The following is a 23,807-nucleotide window of genomic DNA, read 5'->3' as shown; positions in this document are numbered from 1 at the left end:
GTTCAGTGTTAGAACAACTCACAATCTGAAAAACGGGGAAATAAGTGCTCTTTAACCCGTTTGAGAGCCTGCCCTTAAAAGAGGAGATTACTCCGTACAATATTCCAATGCAGCAGTCCATCACTGTGTGCTGAGAGGGTGGGAGGGCATCATTATATACATTTACTCTATGAGGAATGAGTTGTCACTTTGCATAGAGGGGGAGACATTAAGCCGCTGCTCGTGGAGTGGTTTGAGGCTGGAGCTGGTAGCTTTGCTAGCTGGCTGGCTATGCTAATCAGGCAATCATTAAGATTACATAGAAGATGAAGGAGCAAGGTGCAATTGAAACCCAGGTAAAATATGTTTCTAATTTCCAGATTGCTACCTAGCTTTTTAATTTAACCAGGTACTTGCAAAAAATTTGCATGGCATTTAAGCACTCATTACAATATTAATCTTCCCGACTAGAATGGAAGGGCCCAAAGGTTAAGTATTATTCCTGTATTCATTTCTCAGACTTTTTTTTAAGCAACATGAAGATTTTCATTTGAAATTGTGCCATCTGCCTGAGAATAGATCCAGGTGTGCAAGTGCCTTAGTTATTTGTAACGTTCCGTATTAGCGAGGTCAAACTAACAAAAATGTATTCAGTAGCCTAACATGAAACCAACAAGTCTGCATGGTCCCTGGTGATGATTATTGAGGTGAGGTGTAGCCTAAGTGAAATACAATGTGTGGCATAAGACAACTGCTCTTAGAGTCAGACACCTAATAGGTAGCCAAATGTTGGCTCTGACCGTCCGCAAAACTACCAAGTTAACTTTGACTCTTTTGGCGTTTGTAGAAGAGATTTAAACGACCCCTTATTCTTTTAGCCAGGAAATATTTTTCCTACCACACGGAGTCTGTTTGGGGTTAAAAAAACAAACAAATGTAATGTAATGGTCAGTCTGGCTTTATTAAATAACTTCTTTTTTTTTCTTTAACAACAATCTGAACAATAGTTTTGACCAGGGCCATACTACTCACTATAAACGAATATATATTTTGACCTTATACAACGTAACCCCGTGGTTACATTGTGGCAGTTGTGTGGATAATCTGTGTACTTCATTTGGCCCTGGCAGGACTGCAGTGAGGGCATCTGGCCTCTGGAGAGGCGCCTGTGTTACTGTATCAGAATGTATCCACCGAAACCACACTGGGTCTCAATAGGCAAAGGCACATGCATGGTTTAAAGTGACAGCATATTTTGGTATTTTTTGGTATTTAGTATTTTGGTATTTTATTAGGATACCCATTAGCTTTTGCAAAAGCAGCAGCTACTCTTCCTGGGGTCCACATAAAACATAATACAGAATGACATAATACAGAACATCAATAGACAAGAACAGCTCAAGGACAGCACTACCTACATTTATTTTTAAAAGGCACACGTAGCCTACATATCAATGCATAGACACAGACTATCTAGGTCAAATAGGGGAGAGGCGTTGTGCTGCGAGGTGTTGCTTTATCTGTTTTTTTTAAACCAGGTTTGCTGTTTATTTGAGCAATATAAGATGGAAGGAAGTTCCATGCAATAACGGCCCGATATAATACTGTACACTTTCTTGAATTTGTTCTGGATTCGGGGACTGCGATAATGCACTACTGGTGATAAAGTTAACACCGCCCAGGTGAAAGGACTGCCAGACAGCTAGTAAATTAATAGGTTATGGATTGTAGGTTATTATTATAGGTTATTGATACGTGGGCAAGTTGTTTGAAAGCAAATAAATGACCAAAGATGTCATCGATTGTATCAAATTCATTACAAACATAAACATGTAAATGTGTCAACTAGTTCATTTCTCTGCATGGGAGTTTATGTATTTGGAGTTTTGTACCACAGATTTGTTACCTTTTAAACTTTTTTTGCAATCAAGTATTATCCACACCTTGTTTTTTTTTTCCTGTTGCTTTTTGTTGAACAGATAAGCAGGTGCACATATGTCCTCCTATCCTTGATTGAGGAAGCAAGCATCCATGGGAATTGTGTGCCCATAAATGTCAATGATAATAACACCAATGTAACTACTAACTAACTCTGCAGTAATTGGGAGTAACCAGAATAGGTCTTCAACCAGAGCCACGTGTAAATATATGTCTCTGTCTACAACCAGTAGGCAATCCCAAACATTCTACCTCCTATATTCCATTAAGGTTCAGACCTGGTGGTGTTGGCCTTGGTATGGGCATTACTGTAGAAGGGCTAGCCTACAATAACAATAGCATTTACTTGTATTACAATAATCGTAATCACTATGACTCTAAAGTTAATCCTAATATTAATCCTAATAATCATATTGTGTTATTTACAATAGATCTACATGTAGGACATTATTATAGTACAGTGGCAATGTAATTTATGACAATAACGTTTTCCTATCAAACTTAACATGTTGTCTTATGTGTACCCATAAGAGTAAAACACTTGAATTCAGGTCTTAATTGTATAGAATGAACCCCAAAAGTCAGTAAGAAGTTATTCTCGAGTAACGGGGTGGCTGTCAACAGAAACCAGACCCTCTAACTAGGAGACCTGCCAATCATACTCAAAGGACCAATAGGATGCTCGCGCGTAAGCTGGTGTGCTCCTCGTTGGTGGTTGGAGCTGCCACTCGAGTTCTCAGTGGGCTGGCTAATTGAAACAGTGAATCAGATGGTTCTCATTCTAGCCACCGCACTTGTGAGATAGGTAGTTAGTTGCCCATTGCCGACTATCCGACGGGAGCGCGAGTGCATGTGAAACAGCGAGAGAAAAGAGTGAGCGAGAAGTAGAAACAAAACGTAAAGGGTGAGACAGAGAGTGAGGAAAATAAGAAACTTAAGAAACTATGGCCGTGTCAGCAACTCCGCCGGTGCTTTCCCCAACATCTAATCCGGGGTCTGGCAGTTTATTCCGCTCTGATCCGCTGTATACAAGCCCAGCCGAGTCCCCGAGACTGACAAGCAGCTTGATCAACTCTTTCATCAGCAGCGGAGGAGGCGGCGGAGGAGGAAATGGAAACGGCACAAGCGGCAATAACGAGTGCAAAATGGTTGAGGTGCACGGGGTCAAGGTAGCCTCGTTCAACGTGGACGGTCAAGAACTCATCTGCCTGCCGCAGGTCTTCGACCTCTTCCTGAAACATCTGGTCGGGGGTCTGCACACCGTCTACACCAAGCTGAAGCGGCTGGATATATGCCCCGTCGTGTGCACGGTTGAGCAGGTCCGGATTCTGCGGGGGCTTGGGGCTATTCAGCCTGGGGTGAATCGCTGCAAACTCATCACCCGCAAGGACTTCGAAGCGCTCTACAACGACTGCACCAATGCCAGGTTAGTTGCATGTGTTTCGGTCACTTCATTTCTCAATTACCCGTTTCACTCCAATACCCCGAAAGCAGAGCATAAACATTTGATTGTTACCTGCGCTGAAATAAATAAATAATACATTCATGAGAAAAATGATAGTTAGGATGCTGTATTATTACTAAACATCAAATGATTGTGCAAAGTTAGTTCAGTCACTGACAACTTCTGTACCACTTCACTCACTCTCTCTCTCTCTCTCTCTCAAAGACACACACACACACACACACACACACACACACACACACACACACACACACACACACACACACACACACTGAACTATCTATCTATATAAGTATAGGCTACAATTGTTCCTTATCCATTTTATAGACAGAAAAGTACGAGCAAAGTACTTGTTGTTCATAACTTCCACCTCCCCCACACACACCTATCAGCCATCCACCTAAAAGCAAACACGTTTAACCCCCATGGCAGCAGCTCATTCATTAATAATTTATGCAAAGCACTCGATCATATATTTTCCACATTATTTTGCAAAGAGGAAAAGCACTTTTAATTCCATAGCACCTCTTCTAATTCTGTACAACTCAGCATGATTTTTCAGGATAAGAATAATTGTCAAAGTTTTTAGCCAACATTAGGAATATGTTCCTTTCACTGTCCCATAAAGAATATTCTGTTGTCAAACTGGTGTAGCCTACTTTTGTCACCTTCAGTGGGCTGCAACATACTTTTCCTATAAAGATGAATTTGTACACGAACATGGCAACATTAGGCCTACTGCATGACTGTCCATTTAGACGATTTATTGGGACTTTCGGTAAGAAGAGTTGGACTCTTATAGTGTGTTAAAGAAAGTCTCACTATTCCTGATAACTGCAAGGACAGGCGGTGCAATTCCAGCGTCCTTCAAGAGCAGTAGAGGGAAGGTTGTCGTATCTGAAATCCATCTCCTTCAGTTCAAATCCTCAAATCTAACTGACTGTGAGTTTATATGAATACTTTACATATCATTGCCATAAGCAGCCACACATTTGTGTCCGCTTCTCCGTTGCTAAATGACTATACATTAAACGGGCGTTTGTGTCTCTCCATTAGGCCCACTGCCAGTGAGAAAATAGAAATACAAGTAAGGCTGATGAGAGAAGTTTACTATGTGGATTTCATCTAATGGGGCTGGCTACACTTGTCATTTGGTCGCTTTATAATCCATTCGTGGATTATCCATATCTTTTATTTCTGTCACTGAATAATAAATCCATATTTCTGTGTCAGTTAAAGCAGGACAAACCACGCAACAACAAAAAAATATATATATATTTTTTGAGGCATCTCTCCTCTCCCTTTCCCCTCCAATTGATCTTCAACCCGCGCACGGTGCTGGCTGCGGCTGCAGATGTTGCTTGTGTGTTTAATAAATCAATGGGACAGATCTGAATGAATCACCTCGGATAGATTCTCTGCTCGGTTTGATGTCTACATGTTATTCTTAGCTTGTTATCATGACAGATGCATTAGTGTTCGCATACAATGTCAGTGGAGGAAAATAACAAAAAAAAAACAAAAAAAGGCACCACTTCCCTCTTTCCCTAAGACCTTTAGCGTTCTCGAACCTCAGTTTTTTTTTTTTGCTTCATTGTCTAGTTGAACATAATTGCAACTTTTTTTTCTCTCCAGCGCAGCTCCCCCGGCTACAGCGACAATAGGGCAAGTTGATTATGCACGACAAAAGAGGAGGCTGACAATTCAATACAAAGACAGGGTTTTCACGTGTGAAAATAAACATGACAAAAAGTTATCTTGATAAGAAGCTGGACCCTCCTATGCGCGTCTGGGTTGCTGTAAGACAAGGCACAACTGGTTGGAATGAAATATCGGTAGAATAGTAATAATATAGGCTATTAATAATAAAGCAAAAGACTAATACGTTTGTAGAAAAGTTTTCATGTTGTGTGTCCCGCTGTCACAGCACACACTGAAGTTATTCACTTGGAAAATCTCAGCTATAACAAGTATTATTTTCCAACCATGTGATTGAATTTTCTCTTAATTAATTATTCGTCTAAATTTACTTTTTGCCTTGTTTACTATTTCGCAATTTGTCAACAAATCGTTATATGGCATCTTGACCATGACAGTGAAATCAAATATGCTTCCATTTCTGACGCATTTACGGGTCATGTGTCAATCGGGTGAGACTTGTCAGTTAAGCCAAGTCTGACATATTTTGATGGGAGCGGTATTGATTACAGATAAAGTCGACAATTGTCCAGTAGGAGGAAGCCTATAGGGCAGGCTATTGACTTCTCTATTTTTTGTATTTTTTTTTTTCAGAGAATTATAAGACATTTCAAGGTTTTCAGAGGCAGTCTCTCACTTTGACTGCATCCAAGTGGACTAAAATCAGTATTTGCAAGAGGCTATTTGTCTACTTTATTTGACATACTTTAAAAAGTGAAATGTATGATTTTAAAACGTCGGTCTTACCCATACCTGATATAGGCCTACTTTTCACTGAAACATCTAGTTGTCAGGAAAGGAGTTTAAGATTATTGTATGGAGCGCATGGAGAGGATAAAACAATGTGTAAAATCTATCCTCAACACGAGCTAGGCTACACACACACACACACACACACACACACACACACACACGCACACACACAGACACACACACACACACACACACGCACACGCACACACACTCACTTTCAATTGGAGATCATCTCTGTCGGGGTTATGTTTGGTGAGGAATATTGAGGATATTTTGCAGAGCGATCACTGAGAGATGGGGAGAGGCAGAGGGATGGTGGGAGAGGGGGAGGCGGGAAGATGTTAGTATTTCCAGATGGTCAGTTTGGGCAAGATTCGGTAATTAACCTTTTAGCCCCCCCCTCCCCATACAATCCTCTGGATCTATTATTAGGTTCGACTTTGAGCTAAATCAATCTGTCGCACTCACATCTACCCACGAGAGAGAGAGACAGTGGAAGACAGAGAGATATATTTAAATGTTAGCCTATTCAATTGCATTCTTTTATTATTTTTGGATTGCAAGTTAACTGGTTAATAATACACTGCGGTGTGGAAGTTTATAGTGTTGGCTATGTAGCCCTACCGCTCACTTCACTAAGATTGCAGCCACTGACTGGTAATGAAATTGCCTCAGCAATAGGCTGCAAGAGAATTGAATTTGCACCCCGGCCTTGGTGCTTTACAGCTAACCTGCCTGGGCGCGCTCATCGGAACGCTGTTTTTATAGTCCGATTTAAACATCAGCCACCGTCCCACCACCAGATGGTTGTAACTAATGTGTGCAAACAGGCCTATCCCGCCTCCTTTTATTTGTGGAAGTGAGGGGAAAGGGAGGGAAAGAAAACGTGTGCATATCCTTGTATTTACCCGGCCCGTGGACGCAGGAAGCCTGTGAACGGGAGTAGGGGATATAGAGTCATCGGGAGATATTAGGATAGTCATCAAAACTTCTCGACAGAACCTTTAGCACTGACACGGGCAATTTGAAAACGGGAAAAATGTTCAAATCAGCAAAGGCAGCACTTAGAGGTCTCCTTTTATGATATCTCAGCTGCAATTGATCTCCGGGTTTTCATTGCGTTCATTATTTATTAAAAATAATTTGCAAGCTAAACATAACGCTAAACTAGTTTGCACTTGGGGAATGCACTTAGGAAATTGAATGGAAATTACATTAGAGATGAACATCTGCGCTGTTTTTTTCCACTCTCTGTTTCTTCTCTCTCTTAAGGTGTATTGGATTAGCCATTTACAATTTTTTGTGAACCGAATGCAGATGACTGTGAGGGACAGGAGATAGCCGCTGAGGGGAGAGAGCAGAGTTCTTTTAAACATTACTCTTCTAAACGAGATGAAACAGGCTCCTCGAGGCTCAGTGAGGCATCAACCCATCACCCCTAATCATACATTTTGGTTAGAAATCAATGAAAAGTTCACTTGAATCATAATTAATGATAAGCTTATCAGTTTCTAGAATGCCAAACGGAATGAGCTTCTTCTTTCCTTATTTTAAGTCATTCATCTAGAAAGTATTGCTTTAATTCCCCGGGATGCCCGGAGGTCAGGATCTTACATCGCATAACAAGACAAACGAATGCAATTTAAACACCACTTAAGGTTTCCTAATATTTTTGAACAGGTCTGATTTTCTGCATGATGTTAATCTGTGTGGTTAAATGCGATGGTCTGAATTTCTTGGTCAGCTCTATTCTTAATTGTAATAATAGTGGACGAGTAGGCATAAGTTGGCCAAACCACTGTCTTTTCCTTTGCTGGTGTCTGTGTTATGAATCAATACATTCTTTTTTTTTGGGGGGGGGGGGGTTCTGTAGCCTGAGCCCCACAGTGTCCTAAACCACATGGTGAAGTACAATAACTTGTGTGTAGTCCAGATTCATTTTCGCCATCTGCCTGAGTGTGTGTGTGTGTGTGTGTGTGTGTGTAGAGGTGCGGTTGTCAGTGTGTGTTGGCCAGTCTCACTGGTCCATATGGACAGTTCCCCTGCCTGTAGCCTAGCCTTGGGCAGCGGTACCCCCCGGTCGACCGCGCCACCCAAGACACCCCCGTCTCCTCTAATCTCCTCAATCAGCAGTAAGATTGTCACTCTAGAATCACCGCCGCTCCTTAATGTCAGCCATAAATTATACACGGGCTTCTTTTTTAGCTTGATTTTATTACATATCTGCTCCCACTGGCCTTTTCTACTTTAAATAATAAATTAACCCCGCTTGATGTGAAGAGTGGCCACCGAGCGCTGTCAAAGCTCTGCGCTCTGGAGAGACCAGCCTCATGAAATAGTGAAGGAGTGCTTTTTGTTTTTCTGTTTAGATGGCATTTAAGCATGGCCCCCTGTTCATGTCTCTCTCCTGATCGTGCATGCATGTGTCTTTGTGTGTTCATGTTTTTGGTTTCTGTTTGTATTTGTACGTGTGTGTGTGTGTATGAGTGTGTGTGTGTGTGTGTGTATGTATGTTAATGTGTATGTGTGTGTGTGTGTTGTGTTGTGTGTGTGTATGTATGTGTGTGTGTGTGTGTGTGTGTGTGTGTGTGTGTGTGTGTGTGTGTGTGTGTGTGTGTGTGTGTGTGTGTGTGTGTGTGTGTGTGTGTGTGTCGGTGTCGGTGTGTGTGTGTCGGTGTGTGTGTGTCGGTGTGTGTGTGTCGGTGTTTTGATGCCTGACTGTGGGCTCTGAGTGTGTGAGTGTTTTATTTCCGACAGCCAGACAGCTGCCCGGTGCAGGCTGCGGTGGCTCCACTTTCACACACAGGAGACCTGGGCTGTACTGGGCCTACTGAGCCCACTGTTGCTGCACAGTTACGCAGGACACTCACATTAGTCTAGATAATAGGTCAAAAGTATTCACTGTATAATGGTTTGGCTGCAGGGCTTCCTGGTAGGCCCTTACTTGACTAATGTAGCTACAGTAATAGTAATAGTTCAATTATTCAGTTTAAGATATTAGTTGTGTCTGTGAAGAAATGCTTAAACTCTCTGGCACCCATTTTAATGGCTATTCTTTTTTTTTTAGGTAATTAAAAGAATTAACGAAATATGATCATTATTATTGGGTTAATTGAGACAATCATTTAGTCAGACTCCCCCCCCCCCCATGTCCTTTCAAAAAAACATTTCTGTGAACATTAGAACATCCCGACCTTTCCCCATGTGAGATTTATGTCACCCCATTGTAAAAGCAATGGTTGAAAAAACTCAGATAGTTTTATGACTGGGGTTAGCTTGCCGAGAGAAAGAGAAAGAGAGAGAGAGAGAGCGTGCGTGTCTGAGTGTGTGCGTGGTGTGTCTGAGAGAACGCTTCCGAGGTCTTTTTTAAAGCAACCTGTGGCCAGGCGATATCTCATGAATGTTGGCGCGCCCCTGTTCCAAGCCACAGCCCTTTAATAACTAGTCCTATGCGTAACCAATGAATTAGAGGCAAAGCAAAGACACATGAGGTCAATTAGGATGGAAAAGTGTTACTACGGTCTCCACACATGGACCTCGTGCACTTTTATTGGCGCGTTGCTTCAGAAGTAGTAAAGTCTCATAATCGTGAGCTGTCACTAATAATCATCTTTTTTCACTGCTACTGTATAGTACACGAGTTTCATAATAATATGTCTTTTTTTTTTTTAATTGTAAAATGTTCTTTGTGGTTTTTCCCACGCAATAAATAGAATGTGAATGTGCAGTTCAATTGGCCTGGGCCTGCTGGCAGTGGAGAGGTGGAGAGGTGGAGAGGTGGAGAGCGTCAGCATTTGTGAGGACTTGATGTGAGAGATATGTCTGTGCCCGTCTGTTTATATGTGCATGTGTTTGTATGTCGCTGTGTTTTCACGTGTGTGTGTGGTGTATGTTGTGCGTGGTGTATGTTGTGTGTGGTGTATGTTGGAGGGGTGGGGGTGGGGTGGGGTGGAGGGATAAATGTGACAGATGGAGGAGGCCTGTCAAGTCTCTGGCTGCGGGGAGAAATGACATCCACCTTCTCTACCTAATGTAGGAGACCAGAAAGAAAAACCCTGAGCCCGCTGGTGTCATTTTGACTTTGGGCAGATCTCCTTCCTGGGCTTAATGACACATCTGCAGCCGGGCTATATTTATTACAGTCATGTAGAATAAAATTGATTGTCTCCTAAAATTAATTTTGGGTTTGCCTCTAGCAGTGCTTTAATGGAGGACACTAGGCTCCGTGCAGGAGTATTGTTTAATCACTTTAATATCACAGCCCCAGGACAGCCGAGATAATTGTACAAACGAACATAGAAATATGTATCTCTAACTTTTATGATTGAATTATGCAAATGACTCATCTCCTGCCCTTCCAAGCACTAATCATCTAATTAGGAGTGATGTTTTAAATGGTTGTTTTTGGATGGGGATATGGGAGAAGCAGGGAGCAGAAAATTGAATGTGACGTTAAAATCGGCACAGTAGTTTGTACCGGGAAAAGCTGGTGTTTTCCTATCCCCCTCTCTCTCTCTCTCTATTGTGTGCTTGGAGTCGTGGGCTCATTAGTGGAGTTTTGTAAGACATTTTACGAGCTTGATACTTAAGACCCTTAATCTTTAATCATTTTTTATTTTTTTTTGCAGTTTTGATTAATTGCGTTCCTGCTCAGATTATTTCCTTTGACACCGAGCTGTTGGACGTGCTGGTGTGGGCGCAGACAGACAGTGGCGTGCGGTGCGGTGCTCTGCTGCTGCAACTCAATGCAGTTGAAGAAATGCGAACTAGCGTCCCAATTACACAGATGAATATTTGATGATGTGTTTAGCGGTGTGTGCTCTTTTCCCCTCCGTGCTTAGCAGCTGGTGGCCCCTAAGCAGCTGACTCTGGATGCGAGGAAGCTACAATAATAATGGTAGCCATGCAGACTCAGGACAGCAACAGAGCCCCAAAGCTCTCGCTCTGAGTTCCATATATATATATTATTTTTTTTTTAAAACAGATCATCCGAACAAAACGCAAAAGCCCTGTGCCTCCCTCCCTCTGCGGATCTGTGTTTACATTTGTCTCATGAACATCTGACATCTGGAGACAATAACCCAGGGTCCTACCTCCTGTACTGCAGGACTCCACGTCTCTATTGACGGGGTCACCTGAAGAGCAGCAGCCCCCACTCCCCCTCCCGCAGAAACACTGTCAGTCTGGCCATGGGAACCCATGGAGAGGACCACGATACCTTTTCAATCAGCGGCAGAATTTAGATCGATGACTGAATTGTGAATCGTAAATGCCACGCTGACCCCGTCCCTTTTTCCTCTTGATAATTGCTAGGTGTTGCGTCCTCTTCGTCATCTTGCTCTGTAAGAGCACCTGTGATGTGTTGTGTTTGATGTTGACCTGTGACCTTCAGAGAGGAAGTAAGTAATCTCATGTATGTGTGTGTGTGTGTGCGTAGCACTGTATGCATCTACTAAACATACCAATATGGAAGCATGAGGAAATGGAAAGCCCGATTTGTTGCTCTGATTGACAGTGGACAAAAGTGGTCCGGAAAACCCGATACGTGAACATTTCCTGATCCTGCTGGTCACCCAAATCACACAGGTGGGGAGAAAGTAGTGTCAGGGGCTAGAATATCGAAAGGACAGAAGGTAAGAATGAAAGAGGGCGGTAGAGAGGAATGGAGGCAGGGCGGAGGAGTGAAAGACGTGCTCTGTGTGCTTCTTTTGGTTCGGGTTAGATCAAGAGGGGTCTCTGGGTATGTGATGACATCATTGCCAGTTTCCATGTTCTTGCGGGATCCTTGAGGGATTTATCCGCCATCTACCCAGAGAAGCCTGGGTCCAATTATTCACCGAGAGTGCCCTGCCTGGGCCGGGCCCGCCTGGCCCGGTGAAAACACATGGCTTGATCCATCCGGAAGCCTGTTTCAAAGCACTTCAACCACAACACCAGCCGCAACACCAGCCACATCTTGGAATTGAACTTATGAGGCGGATACCCTTCTCCTAAACACACGTCTTTAAACATCCTGAAATGTAACCAAAATCTGCCTCAGCGTTTTCCCGCTAATGATCGCGTTAGTGCCTTGGAAGGAGGGAGACACCTCCGTTTGTTATGTGGCGTAGTCTTTGTGGCCAGTGTCCGCTATTGTCTGTGTAGTGACCGAAATGTGACTAAGGGCTTTCAGCTACTGGAGCGATTGCAGGGAGAGATCTTATCTTTCCTCTGTAAGGTGAACCTACTGCACTACTGAACTCCCTGACGCTCCCCACCTCCCACCCAAACACGAGGCTCTTCTATTAAGCAGCCGCCTCCTCCATAACTCCTGCAAAAGGCAACACTGAGCCTGGTCCAATGTGTTTTTTTTTATCCATCCCTATTTTATTTAAAGGAGTGTTTAGGGGTCTATATGGGCGGCTTAAAGGTAGGCTGTTACGCCGCCTTTTCACCGAGACCCATCCGTCTTCCCCCAGAACCACCTCACAACACGCTCTTCTTCTCTCTCCTCTTTGGCGGGGGCCATTACAAGGTAGTGTGCGAGTTTCCATTTGCCTACAGTAAATAGACTGTCGGGTGTCTGTGGGAAATAAATATATCGGGCGGCACTCTTTTAAAAGGCAATGGGGCCGGCCCGAGGAGAAGCCTTTAAAGCAGAAGGCTGGAGGATTGATTTATCTCCGGCGCTGTAATGACTGCAGATGTGGATCTGTTATTCTAGATGAGCAGTGAACTTGACGAGTTGATAACGTGGGCCGGAGCCCAGCCTGCTTTTAATTACCGACCAGGAATGTATTGGTGCAGGCTGTTGATTTAGATACAACCCCCGCCCTACTCTCCCTTTCTATTGCGCTGGGTAGGTGACCTTGCCTCTCTCTCTTTTGTCTCTTCTTGACAGAGGCAGTTTTTAAATGGCTTCAGTCAGATCAGAGTGGAGCTGAGAGGAAGCGTGTGTCTTTCTGGTTTAGTCAGGAGTAATCTGTCTCTTGCTGCATGTCTCCATGCTGCTTCTGTACTGTACCCTTCACGATCTGGTTAAGATCTCTGTATCAAATCCTTCCAGCGCTCATCTTTTCCGTGTACAGCATAATGACTGGAAGCCCCCCCCCCCCCCCCCCCCCCCCCCCCCCCACCTCCCCGCTGCTACCCGACCACCTCACAAGGGCAGGGAATGAGAACGCTTGATGGAAGTTCGTCCGGACTCCTTGTGTTCTCCATGTTTGTTTCTGTGCCGCTGTGTGATTCCCTGCAGAATGAAGGAAGGCCTTTTTAATGAGAGGAGAAACAGGGGCCTCTGCGTGATTGAAACCATGCAGGAGAAATGTTAGTAACGCTCTAAATCGGAACCACTAATGAAGCAGGTTATTTAGATGTTTATTTGCTGTTGTGACTTCCTTGTCTTTAATAGCCCCGGAGAAGATGAGTGTTGGGATGGGACTGCAGCCAATCCGATAGAGTCTTCACAGCACTCCCACGCCACTCCCCGATAATACCAGCCAAGGAGGTTATAACTGTGGGAAGTCTGTGTATACTCTAAACACGCTCTCTCTCTCTCACACACGCATGCAAATAAACACGCACACGCACGCACGCACGCACACACACGCGCACACACACGCGCACGCGCACTCACACACACAAACACAAACACACACACACACACACAATACAACGCTTTCACAAACGATACTCAATTGCAGATGCAGTATCAGTAGGATTCTCTTACCTTCCACCTCAATGTTGAGAGAATATGGGTGCCATTTCACTAATGTATTGCGAGGGAGCTTCACGTCATCACACAGTTCCACACCTGCCCCTGTTCTGCAGTCTAAACAGCAGTCCCCCCTCCCCCTCGGAGGTGGGCGGCAGCCTGAATAGAACTCGGCCTCTCAGTGAAGATATCCCCACAATGTAACCTGATCAGCTACACGCTTTTATCTCACTGAAAGCCTTTCTTTGGAGAGGGCTTGGAGAGGTCAGTGTGTGTGTGTGTGGGTGTGTGAGTGTGTCTGTGTCTGTCTGTGTGTGTGTGTGTTGGCTGGGGTGGGTAAGGTTGGGGAGGAGGGCACCCTTTTATGAAAACAATCAGGCCCAGTGAGGTTTCATTACAGGGTAATGTCTCACCAAATTGTTCCAGGTAGTTAAAATGAAATGAAGTGAATTAGGGAAACAGGGGGGAGAGAATGCAGAACGCTTTATTGCTTTCCTTTGAAGGCACGATTACAATAATCTCCTTCAGCGTCATGTCTGCCTCGGATAACATATCAAATAGGAGGTGTGTGTTTGTCTATGTGTGTGTGAGGTCAAGGGTTACGGCGTCGAGTGTATTCCTGTGTCTCTCTGGGCACTGTGTCGTAATATCCAATGTTGCTTCGTGCCTCGCTGTCTTCTATTTTACCCCTGTGTGTTTGTGGAAGTATGAATGTATACGTTCCATAGTCTTTCTTGTGGTTGTGTTAATGTATCAAAGAGAGAAATCCTCAAATAATCCAGCTGTCGAATTTTGTTGGATATCCACTTCAGTTATTGTTTTTTGAACCCTGTGTTCCAACAAATATATAATATAATTCCTAAAGAATAGTACAAATTGATGGTATTCTGTGGTGTAAATAATTATTTCAGAGCATAACAGTAAAGACCAGGGAGTTGCAGGTTCATATTCCCTTACATTGACGTTTACCAGCCCAGTTCTTTAAGAGAAGACAGTGAGATAAAATAGTATGTGAAGAAGATGCTTCTTTTCCATAACGACAGCCGAGGCTCATGACAGATGTCCTGTGACACTCTCCCTGCTGCAGCAGGGCCTTGTGGGTAATGGCAGGGTCAGGTTTTTGATGTTTTATTGAAAGATCACTCCGGCTGCTCTGGCTTTTCACCGGACCGTAAATCAGACCCATCCATGGAGGGCTATCCTGTCCCGCTCCGGCCCCGCCTGTGCTTTATGTCATTCTGGGGCAAGAGGGGCCAAAGAACCCGTCAATCAACCTCTTCCCCAATCAGAGGCAGCCCGTGTCAGGGATGGGACAACCGGGGGCCCAGAGTAGCGGATCTCACTATCTCAAGCATTTGTACCTAGTTAAAGAAGCAGGATCGTGTGTGTGTGTGTGTGTGTGTGTGTACACATTTGTGTGTGTGCCGGCCTGCCTAAGACTAGAGCAAAGCAACTGTCTGAGTACTGCTCTCTTTCTGCTGTTATGGGCAGCCTAGCTATGTAGAGAAGGTGCTTTTTTTGCATCCTTAAGTGTCCTTGTATCCAAGACCTTTAAAATGTTTGAATCCTTCTTAATGTAATTTAATTGATGGATTCAAATAAAGCATTTCAAATGTGTGTGTGTGTGTGTATGTGGGAAAGTGTGTGTGTGTGTCGTTCGAGCAGGTGGGCCCTGTCCACTTTCGAGACAGGAGTCTTGTCTTCATTGAAAACTGCTGAGACGGCACCGTAGCCATCATTTCCCCACTGCTCTCCTTCAATAGCTGTTAATGAGTGAGTTGATGTAGTTGAACATTTAGTTAATAAATATGTCAGACTTTTACCACTCTGTTTTTCCTCTTCCTCAGCCCCCTCCTCTTTCCTCCCTCATGTCTGTCGCGCATTTTTCTCGGTGTGCTGAGAAATTGCAATTAGTTTTAGATTTACGCTACGATGACAGACAGTGGTATATAAATAGAGGTTAAACACACAATTTACATATTAATTTCATGATTCATTTAATCAATGATTTATGTGGATATAGATTGCTTTTAATCCCTTCAAGACAGCGGTGTTTTTCTTCTCCTCTCCTCTGCTCTTCACCAAGCATGACAGAATAGAGTGGTTTGCTCAAGCACTCTCTATCTCTCTCCCTCTGTCTTTCTCTCCCTCTGCTGTTCAGTGACTTGGAGAGGAATGTGAGTCGAATGGCTCCAAACGGCACTCCTAATTGGTTTAATTTTTCAGCGTGTGCACCAGTCCTGACACTCGCTTATGGAACACCGTTCCTCCGGCACGCTGTGATCCCTCCACTCTCCTCGGGTCTCTCTCTCTCCCTCTCTCTCTCTCTCTCTCTCTCTCTCTCTCCCTCGCTCCCACTATCAACCACGCTCACTCGTTGACGATCTTCAAGTCTCAAGCCGAGAGACGTTAATAATGAAGTAATCATCACAATCGTTAAATTGATGATAATGAGGACCCCAGTAATAATGATTGGTGGCAGCGGTTGTGTATTCATAACCAATCTCTCATAGCTCTGCAGAGCACTGTAATTTAGCCATGATTGAGATGCGCTTTGAATCCTCGACTTGTTCAATTCGGCGGCCTGAAGGAATTCAAGTATTACAGATGGAACACAACATTAGATTTTTTGGGGCATTAGCATGATGTTGTCAAGCATCGGTTTTGATGACAAGAGGCTATAAGCTTCTCATCGTTTATGTATGATTAGTAAGCTGAAGTAATGTCGCCGCTCCTAACTCCAGGGTGGTTTTGATCTGTTCTGAGGGCGCGGGAGGAGATTTGGGAGCCTTCAATTCGGTGCACTCTATTTCCCCCCTCTGTGTGACCTTTGAACCGGGCCACAGAGAGGCCTCTTGATGTTTACTCTCTGATCCTCCACTCAAGTCTGATCAATTAGGAGTCCATTTGGACACTGGTGTTTAAAGGAAAGCCAGTCTCACAGCACAGCCACGCTCTGCCTAGCCTAGCAGACAGGATCTTTATAGCCTAATGACTGCTCACACGAGGTCCAGATTCCCTACTCTCCACGCACCTCTGACATTTGTTCCCGGGAAATTATTCATACTTTATCTTGTGGAGATGGAAGACTGTGTTTTTTTTTATATATATCAGGACAACAATTGGATTGTGCAGCCGGGGAGAAAAAAAATGGTAATTGAGTATTTTATCAGACACTTCCGCCAAACAGACTTTTGTAAGTCGTAAATGAAGATTAAAGCTCTTGTTGGCAGAGAAGGAACAAATTGGAATGATTTATTATTGGTGACATCAATATGTCACAGCTCTGGAAACAGAATGAAGAGAAGGGGAGAGATGCTGAGAGAGAGAGAGAGAGAGAGGGGGAGGGGAGGGGAGGGGGAGGAGGGCGAGAGGAGGAGTGAGCTAGCTGCTCTCTCTGAGGAAGGTAAATAATGTGCTTTAATTATTTGCCCTCCGACAGGCACACAGACAGTGCCGTTGAAAGGCAGCAGGGCTGACGCTGTCATAGGCTGCGCTTTAGGGACGCTGTGAATGTCCCCAGAGCTAATGGAGGTGTGTGTATGACCCAGGCGGCCTTAGTCCCAGCCCAGCGTAGTGATGGGCATGGCAGGGACTGATGAAGACACAGTAGGGAGGGGAACCAGGTAATTGGGCTGTGTTAACCTCCTCTGCCTCCTCATCCATCTAACAGGTGTCGGAGCTTTGTTATCAGCGTCGTTGATATGAGCAGTCAGTCCATTTGTCATTCAATCATTTAATCAATCAGCCAACCACTGTCACTCTCTGGTTGGGCTTTATGGATGGTGTTACATTGCCAGTTGCATCCGAAAGATAACGCGCTCGACTGTTTGCCGGGATTTCTGGGATTGAAATCGAGGAAGCATAATCATTGGAAGTGGATAACATGGAGAGTCCAACTGGCTGTGTTTTTGATAAATGCCCTTGTCAGAGGTGCTGTAGTGGGGGACTCACTAAGCAATGTACCATTCATGGCTGTACTCTAGCGTCACTTAAAGCTCAGAACTGTGCACAGTACAAAGGAAGTTCTGTATTTTTTTTATTTTTTATCTGCTTTCCGTCATTTCACCAGACAACGGTTCATTGCTATCTTCTATGTTCTGTGTTTTGCAACCACAAGGGATTTCTGAAGAAACCGACTAGATTTAACGTTGAAGTTGTTGCATTGTTACAAACTCTCCAGCAGACTGATAATATTTCACAGACACACACACACACACACAGAGACAGAGACAGAGACAGAGACACAGACAGAGACACAGAGACACAGAGACACAGAGAGAGAGACTATTATTTCTGTAATGGTCGTCACAGGGCTGAGGATAACTGTTAATTTTCTACTATTCGTCATTATTTTATTTCTAACAGGACTGAGACAGCCTCCATAAACCATTTACAGTAAACATGTCCTACAGGGAGTTAGCCAGGGCAGGCAGTACCCCCGGTGCACTGGTGTAACTGGCCACAGTGGCTCAGCGGCTGAGACGTGAGCCAGGTGTCAATGAGATGCCGGGCTATTGGTGGATACTCTGGGGCAGGCGGTGGCCAGGCCAACCACAGAGGCCCATACAGACAGCAGCAGTCCCTGCGCTGCATTAAAACTCGTCCCTCTGCCCCCATTCTCAAAAACACAACCACAGGCACATTTCCTTTACGAGCCCCTGGTAGCCTTTTACATGGACCATAATAGCATGGACCACTGTGTTTATAGCCACGTGTGTGTACTTGTGTGCGTGCGCGCGTGTGGTTATGTATGTGTATGATGTGTGTGAGGATACACCAGAGAATGGAAATGTGTTGGAATATTACTTTTTTTGGGGGGGGGGGGGGGGGGGGGGGGGGGCGAGTGGTACATAGTTTATTCTGGTATAGTCAGTGGCATTTGTGTACAGTAAAAATGTTTAAAAAATAAAATAAACTTCAACAACGGTAAGAGATGTTGTGTCTGGATGTTTGTGTTAGTTTCTGTGGTGGCTCTATGGAAGGAGGAGGTGGGTCTATCTGATCTGATGGTATCTGCACTGCCAGATTATCTGAGTGGCACAGTCTGCACTGCTGCCGGACACTGAAAACCTCCCCACAAACCACACCAAACACCAGCCAACAACAAGTCCTGAAGACAAGTACTACTCTCTCTCTCTCTCTCATCCTTTCTTTGCATATCTCTTTCTCTCTTCTCTTTCTCTTTTCTCAAAGTCTAAACAAACATGGCCCAATCTTCCTGTGAAAAGGCTGTGGATGTGAATCTCCTGTGAGATCTCTTGCCACCACTTGTCTCGTTCCATTCTTCACGTTGTCTAGACCTATCTGCAATCTGACGCTGAAGGACAACCGTGTCGTAAAGCGCTATGGGTTTGACGGATTTGTATAATGTTGCGTGTGAATTAAAAGGCCCTCTTTCTGAACTGCAGCAGGTATTTAAATGGACCAGTGAAGAAGGAGGTCAGGGTTGGTGTATACGCAAGGTCACGTTTAAAACACACGGGTTGGAAGGGGCCATAAATCAGAGGCTGCATACGGCTGCCCTCCATACTGCCTGATTTAACACCTGCGCCCAGACCTTCCTTGTCAGACCCCGCGTTCTTTATTACCCTGCTCCTCGCACTCCTTTCACAGATATAGATAGAGTTCACCTTTGAAAAACCCGCAGTAACTCTCTCTCTCTCTCTTTCTCTCTCCTCCGCACGCTTCGTCTCTCTGTCTATTTAGCTATCCCTTCCCCTTTTACACAATGCCTGCTCATTCACATTTAAAAGTGCTCATTTTTCAAGGGTGCAGACTGCGCTATCCCTCTTGCCTTGATTATGAATTTAGGCTTACACAGATGCTGGGAAAAGTGATAGTGCATTTTTATATGAAAGATTCATGTTTGTGCGTGTGTGTGTGTGTGTGTGTTGTGTGCGTTAGTGCATATTGCTCTGGATAGCCTATCAACCGAGTAAAGGGTAACATAGAAAAAGCTATGAAAAGCGTTCCTATAAGATTGGCTGCTGGAGTTTTGGTATTAGACCATGTTGGTGGGGTGATACTTGGTAGGTGACGTTTGATGTTGGTATGCTGGTGTTTGTGCAGTTTGATGTGCTCATGCCACGGGAGGACAAAAGCGTGTACGAGGTTGGGCCTTCTCATTGTGTCTGGTCGAGTGCTTTAATTGAAAAGCGTCCTTCTTCTTCTTTTGGGCAACGTGTCAGTTGTCTGGAGGAATGCCTAGATGTCTGTGGCACCCTGGTAACCAGCGTGAAAAAAAACAACAACTAGCTTTGAAATTAATAATCCACATGAAAAGGCTGGACTTCCTGGGGCTGTCGGGGCGCTAGGCGACCCCTGTCCGTCTCTACTCTATCAGACAGCAGCCCCACGCTCCCTTAGCCCTGTCTAAGAGGGACACAGTAAGACATGTATTGCTGGTAGTTCTTCCTGTTTCAGAGGGACACAGTAAGACACAGTAAGACATGTATTGCTGGTAGTTTTCCTGTTTCAGAGGGACACAGTAAGACATGTATTGCTGGTAGTTTTCCTGTTTCAGAGGGACACAGTAAGACACAGTAAGACATGGCTGGTAGTTTTCCTGTTTCAGAGGGACACAGTAAGACACAGTAAGACATGTATTGCTGGTAGTTTTCCTGTTTCAGAGGGACACAGTAAGACACAGTAAGACATGTATTGCTGGTAGTTTTCCTGTTTCAGAGGGACACAGTAAGACACAGTAAGACATGGCTGGTAGTTTTCCTGTTTCAGAGGGACACAGTAAGACACAATAAGACATGTATTGCTGGTAGTTTTCCTGTTTCAGAGGGACACAGTAAGACACAGTAAGACATGGCTGGTAGTTTTCCTGTTTCAGAGGGACACAGTAAGACACAGTAAGACATGGCTGGTAGTTTTCCTGTTTCAGAGGGACACAGTAAGACACAGTAAGACATGGCTGGTAGTTTTCCTGTTTCAGAGGGACACAGTAAGACACAGTAAGACATGTATTGCTGGTAGTTTTCCTGTTTCAGAGGGACACAGTAAGACACAGTAAGACATGTATTGCTGGTAGTTTTCCTGTTTCAGAGGGACACAGTAAGACACAGTAAGACATGGCTGGTAGTTTTCCTGTTTCAGAGGGACACAGTAAGACACGAAGAGTCATAAAACCCACCCTGATGCCGCCAGATGGTCGCCCCTCTCAGCGTCCTGCCAACAGAGTCCTCAACAGAGGGTCCCACCTTTTTACCCGCCAGAGCCACGTTCAACACAGCAGGAAAACAGAAAACATTTCCGAGTCAGTTAAAGTACACTCAAAGACAAGGTGAGCTTATGAGGAAGAGACGTGCAGCTTCAAGGAGGTGCAAGGAGCCATTATCTAGCCTTGCAAATCAAAAGTAGACTCATCTCATGTGATGAATAATGGAGTCATTCCGGAGGTGTGGGTGCAGATCCTTTGTCACCTGTAATGGTCTCTTCCTCCTCCGTGTCCCTGGAATGGAGAGCCCTGGAGGGGACATATGTCAGGGTACAGGTAGAGGGATGGATGGGCTGGCCTAGGTGGCCTGGCCTACAGTAAAGGACGTGTGAGTAGGGGCATGATTACTGTGTTGTGATAGTTTTTCTTTTGAAACAGGATATCCTGATTGGACACAGACTAAAGAATTAGATCTGAAAAAAGGAAATGAGAGTACGGGGACAGGGAGCAGAAATCCAGCCATCATTCTGTTGTCCAGGGCGATTGATGGTATCTCGCACCTTTGGTAGAGTTTGGACTATTTTTATATTGTGTGTGTTAGTTTCGTTGTGTGTGTGTGTTTTCTGTTTCTTTGTGTCAATTCAGCTGGAGATGTATTTTGGTGGTATTCTTAGAACAAAAAAAACGTCAGATTCTGTATGTTATTTTGCTGTCTCTACTTTGCGTTCAACTCCAAACGTTTTTCCTCCTGTAGACACAAAACTAAGGGAGGTAACTCGTCAGCGGTGGTATCACTCAAAACCAAGAAACAACCAGCATTTAAACTACATGGCAAAAAAAATACCACACCAATTAGTTTGAACAAAACCGTTGTCATCTTTTTAGTTTTTAAAATACGAAGTGCTTTTTGAGTGTGTGTGTGTTCCTCAGCTGCTTTGTCAGGTCCGCCTTAATAACAACCTTCAGAGCTTGCCGAGCGTCGGGAAGGAATCATGCCCACTGACCACCTTGTCAGTGGGCGACGGCAGAGCGCCTGTCAGCAGCTCCATGCATGTCTTGTCGGAGTGTTTAATTACTACGTAAAGTAACAGAACGCTCGATCTATGAGTGCCAGTCAGCCAATCCGCGTTTTCTCCCAGCCCGAAAGAGCGGCAGAGGCAGAAAGTGCTGGTTTCCTCTCAGGGAATGGCACCTTGTACTGACGCCACATTGTTCTAGCTAAGGCAGAATTAGCGTAGCTCCACAAAGGGAAGCTAGGCTAGCCCGGTGACAGCTGGAACAGCTCCACGCCTCTCCTGTCACATGCAGCTCAATCCACTGGCTGTTTCCCTTCACATGGACTTCTCTGCCATTGTTATGCTTTCCTGCTCCGACAATAGTTCTCAAAATGATGAGTGCTATAATTTTTCTCCTAACACGAACATCTAATTGGATGGTGTCTCTTTAAACCTTGCTGTTAGGCAACAGCCTTGTCAAAACGATGAAAGAAGTGATGAGATTAATATCCTGTGGAGGCTTTTCATGCTGTCACTCTAGAAACTGGGTTTAATCATTAGTACACTAGCTGCTTGTGGAAAGTTCTCTTGTTTAGTCACTCGGAACAGTTTTACTCTACGCTCATGAAAGCGAGGCTGGCCTCGTGGACAGTTTGAAAGCATTTATTTTCAATGAATGAATAAAGGAATTGATTTGTTGCAGCCATGGCATGTTGCTGGCTGGCTGATCAACACATAGTAAATGACCGGCTTTAGTGAGTGTTTAGATGAGGACATGAAATGGTTGAAGTGTAGTCGCTCCAGTGGAAGTCTGTGTCAGATGGAAGGTGGAGATGAGTGGAGTGATGGATGGTGAAGGTGAACGTGGGGGAGGGCTGTCCGGCTGGCAGTGTCGGTGCGAGGTAAGGGTGGCGGGTGCGGGCGGAGAGGAGGCTCAGTGAGACGTCACCCTCGGGGTCAGTGACAGAATAGAGGCCTCCAGTTAAAGGCCCATCCTGCTCCCCAAGTCTGACATTCTAATCTCAGCCTCACTGTCACCCTCAACAGAGATAGATATCACCCTGGCCTTATTTATTTAGCAAGGAAATGAATAGCATCGCTGCTCTGGACACATTACTTATTTCCTGTTCGCTCCCCCTTTTACATCCCCTGTCTTACTCTCATTCTCTCGTCCTCTTTCTTTCTCTTTTTCTTTCTCTCTTTCTCTCCTTCTCTTTCTCTCTCTCTCTCCATGTCCGTCTGGCTGGTGGAAGTCCTTTCACTATGCAGGACTTAAGAGGTTCACCATTGGTGTGTGTCTGAAATGTAGAACACTTGCATGGGTCAGTGGTCCTAAGTGTCATCTAAGGGGTTTGGTCTTGGCTTGGGCACTCTGAGGGTGTGCTGGGCTTCTGCCCTCCGGCCTCAACAAGCACTGTGGGACGGTAGAACGAAATGGTTAGTGGGGGAGGAAACATTGAGTTGTGTATTGGATGTTACAGTAAAGGATTTCTTCCTATTGTGTAACCGGGTATTGCTGGTAGTCTCTGAATCAGTTTAACATGTCTAGACTAGAGTGTCATTTTACTATCTTATCTGCTGTAAATAGTAACTGTAGTTATGTAAATTGTGCTCCTACATAACATACTTAGAATTTCAGAGCAATGGTGTAAAAATCCCAGATTTTACAGTTCATTGACTGACAGGAGAGAAGAGGAACAATATGAAAATGGTTTAAGCCTGATCAGAGAATGAATGCAATTATGTTGATTGCATTCATAATCAAGTGTTGGCCTTTTTCTCCATCTCTTCTCTCTTTACACACAATTATATTACAATTCAAAGTAATCCACTTCTGTGCTAAAACTAACATGCCGTTCTGTTGTTTCTCTCTTCCATGTGCGGATCCATCCTCTCCAACACATGTGCACTTCCCTTCAGGTAAGATCGCTGACATCCTTTACAAGCACCCTTACACACCACTTCAGGTTATTACACAATACCTACACGCAGAAAGGGAAATAGGTGGGGAACAATTGAAGGAGAACAACGTTAGGATAAATAAACGGTTGATAACTGCATGCCAAGCTAAACCTAAGATGCACTAAACACACTGCAGCCATAGTGTTGTGTGTTTCA

At 44.5% G+C, this 23,807-nt stretch overlaps 1 protein-coding gene across 8 annotated transcripts in view; it reads left to right on the top strand.

The window, feature by feature from the left end:
* The first annotated feature begins 2,700 nt into the window (after positions 1–2,700).
* Positions 2,701–23,807, top strand: part of dacha (dachshund a) — a 134,589-nt gene continuing 113,482 nt past the window's right edge. For 7 of the 8 annotated variants that reach the window (XM_029701557.1, XM_029701555.1, XM_029701556.1 and 4 more), the window contains exon 1: positions 2,701–3,343. In XM_029701557.1, the coding sequence (XP_029557417.1) occupies positions 2,862–3,343 (482 nt within the window). In that variant the 5' untranslated portion in view covers positions 2,701–2,861. The remainder of the gene's footprint in view (positions 3,344–23,807) is intronic. The other variant, XM_029701558.1, reaches the window with a different exon arrangement.

Source organism: Salmo trutta, chromosome 19 (genome assembly GCF_901001165.1).
Source record: "Salmo trutta chromosome 19, fSalTru1.1, whole genome shotgun sequence".
In the NCBI taxonomy this organism is placed as follows: Eukaryota; Metazoa; Chordata; class Actinopteri; order Salmoniformes; family Salmonidae; genus Salmo; species Salmo trutta.
This window is presented reverse-complemented; position numbering and strand designations above follow the sequence as displayed.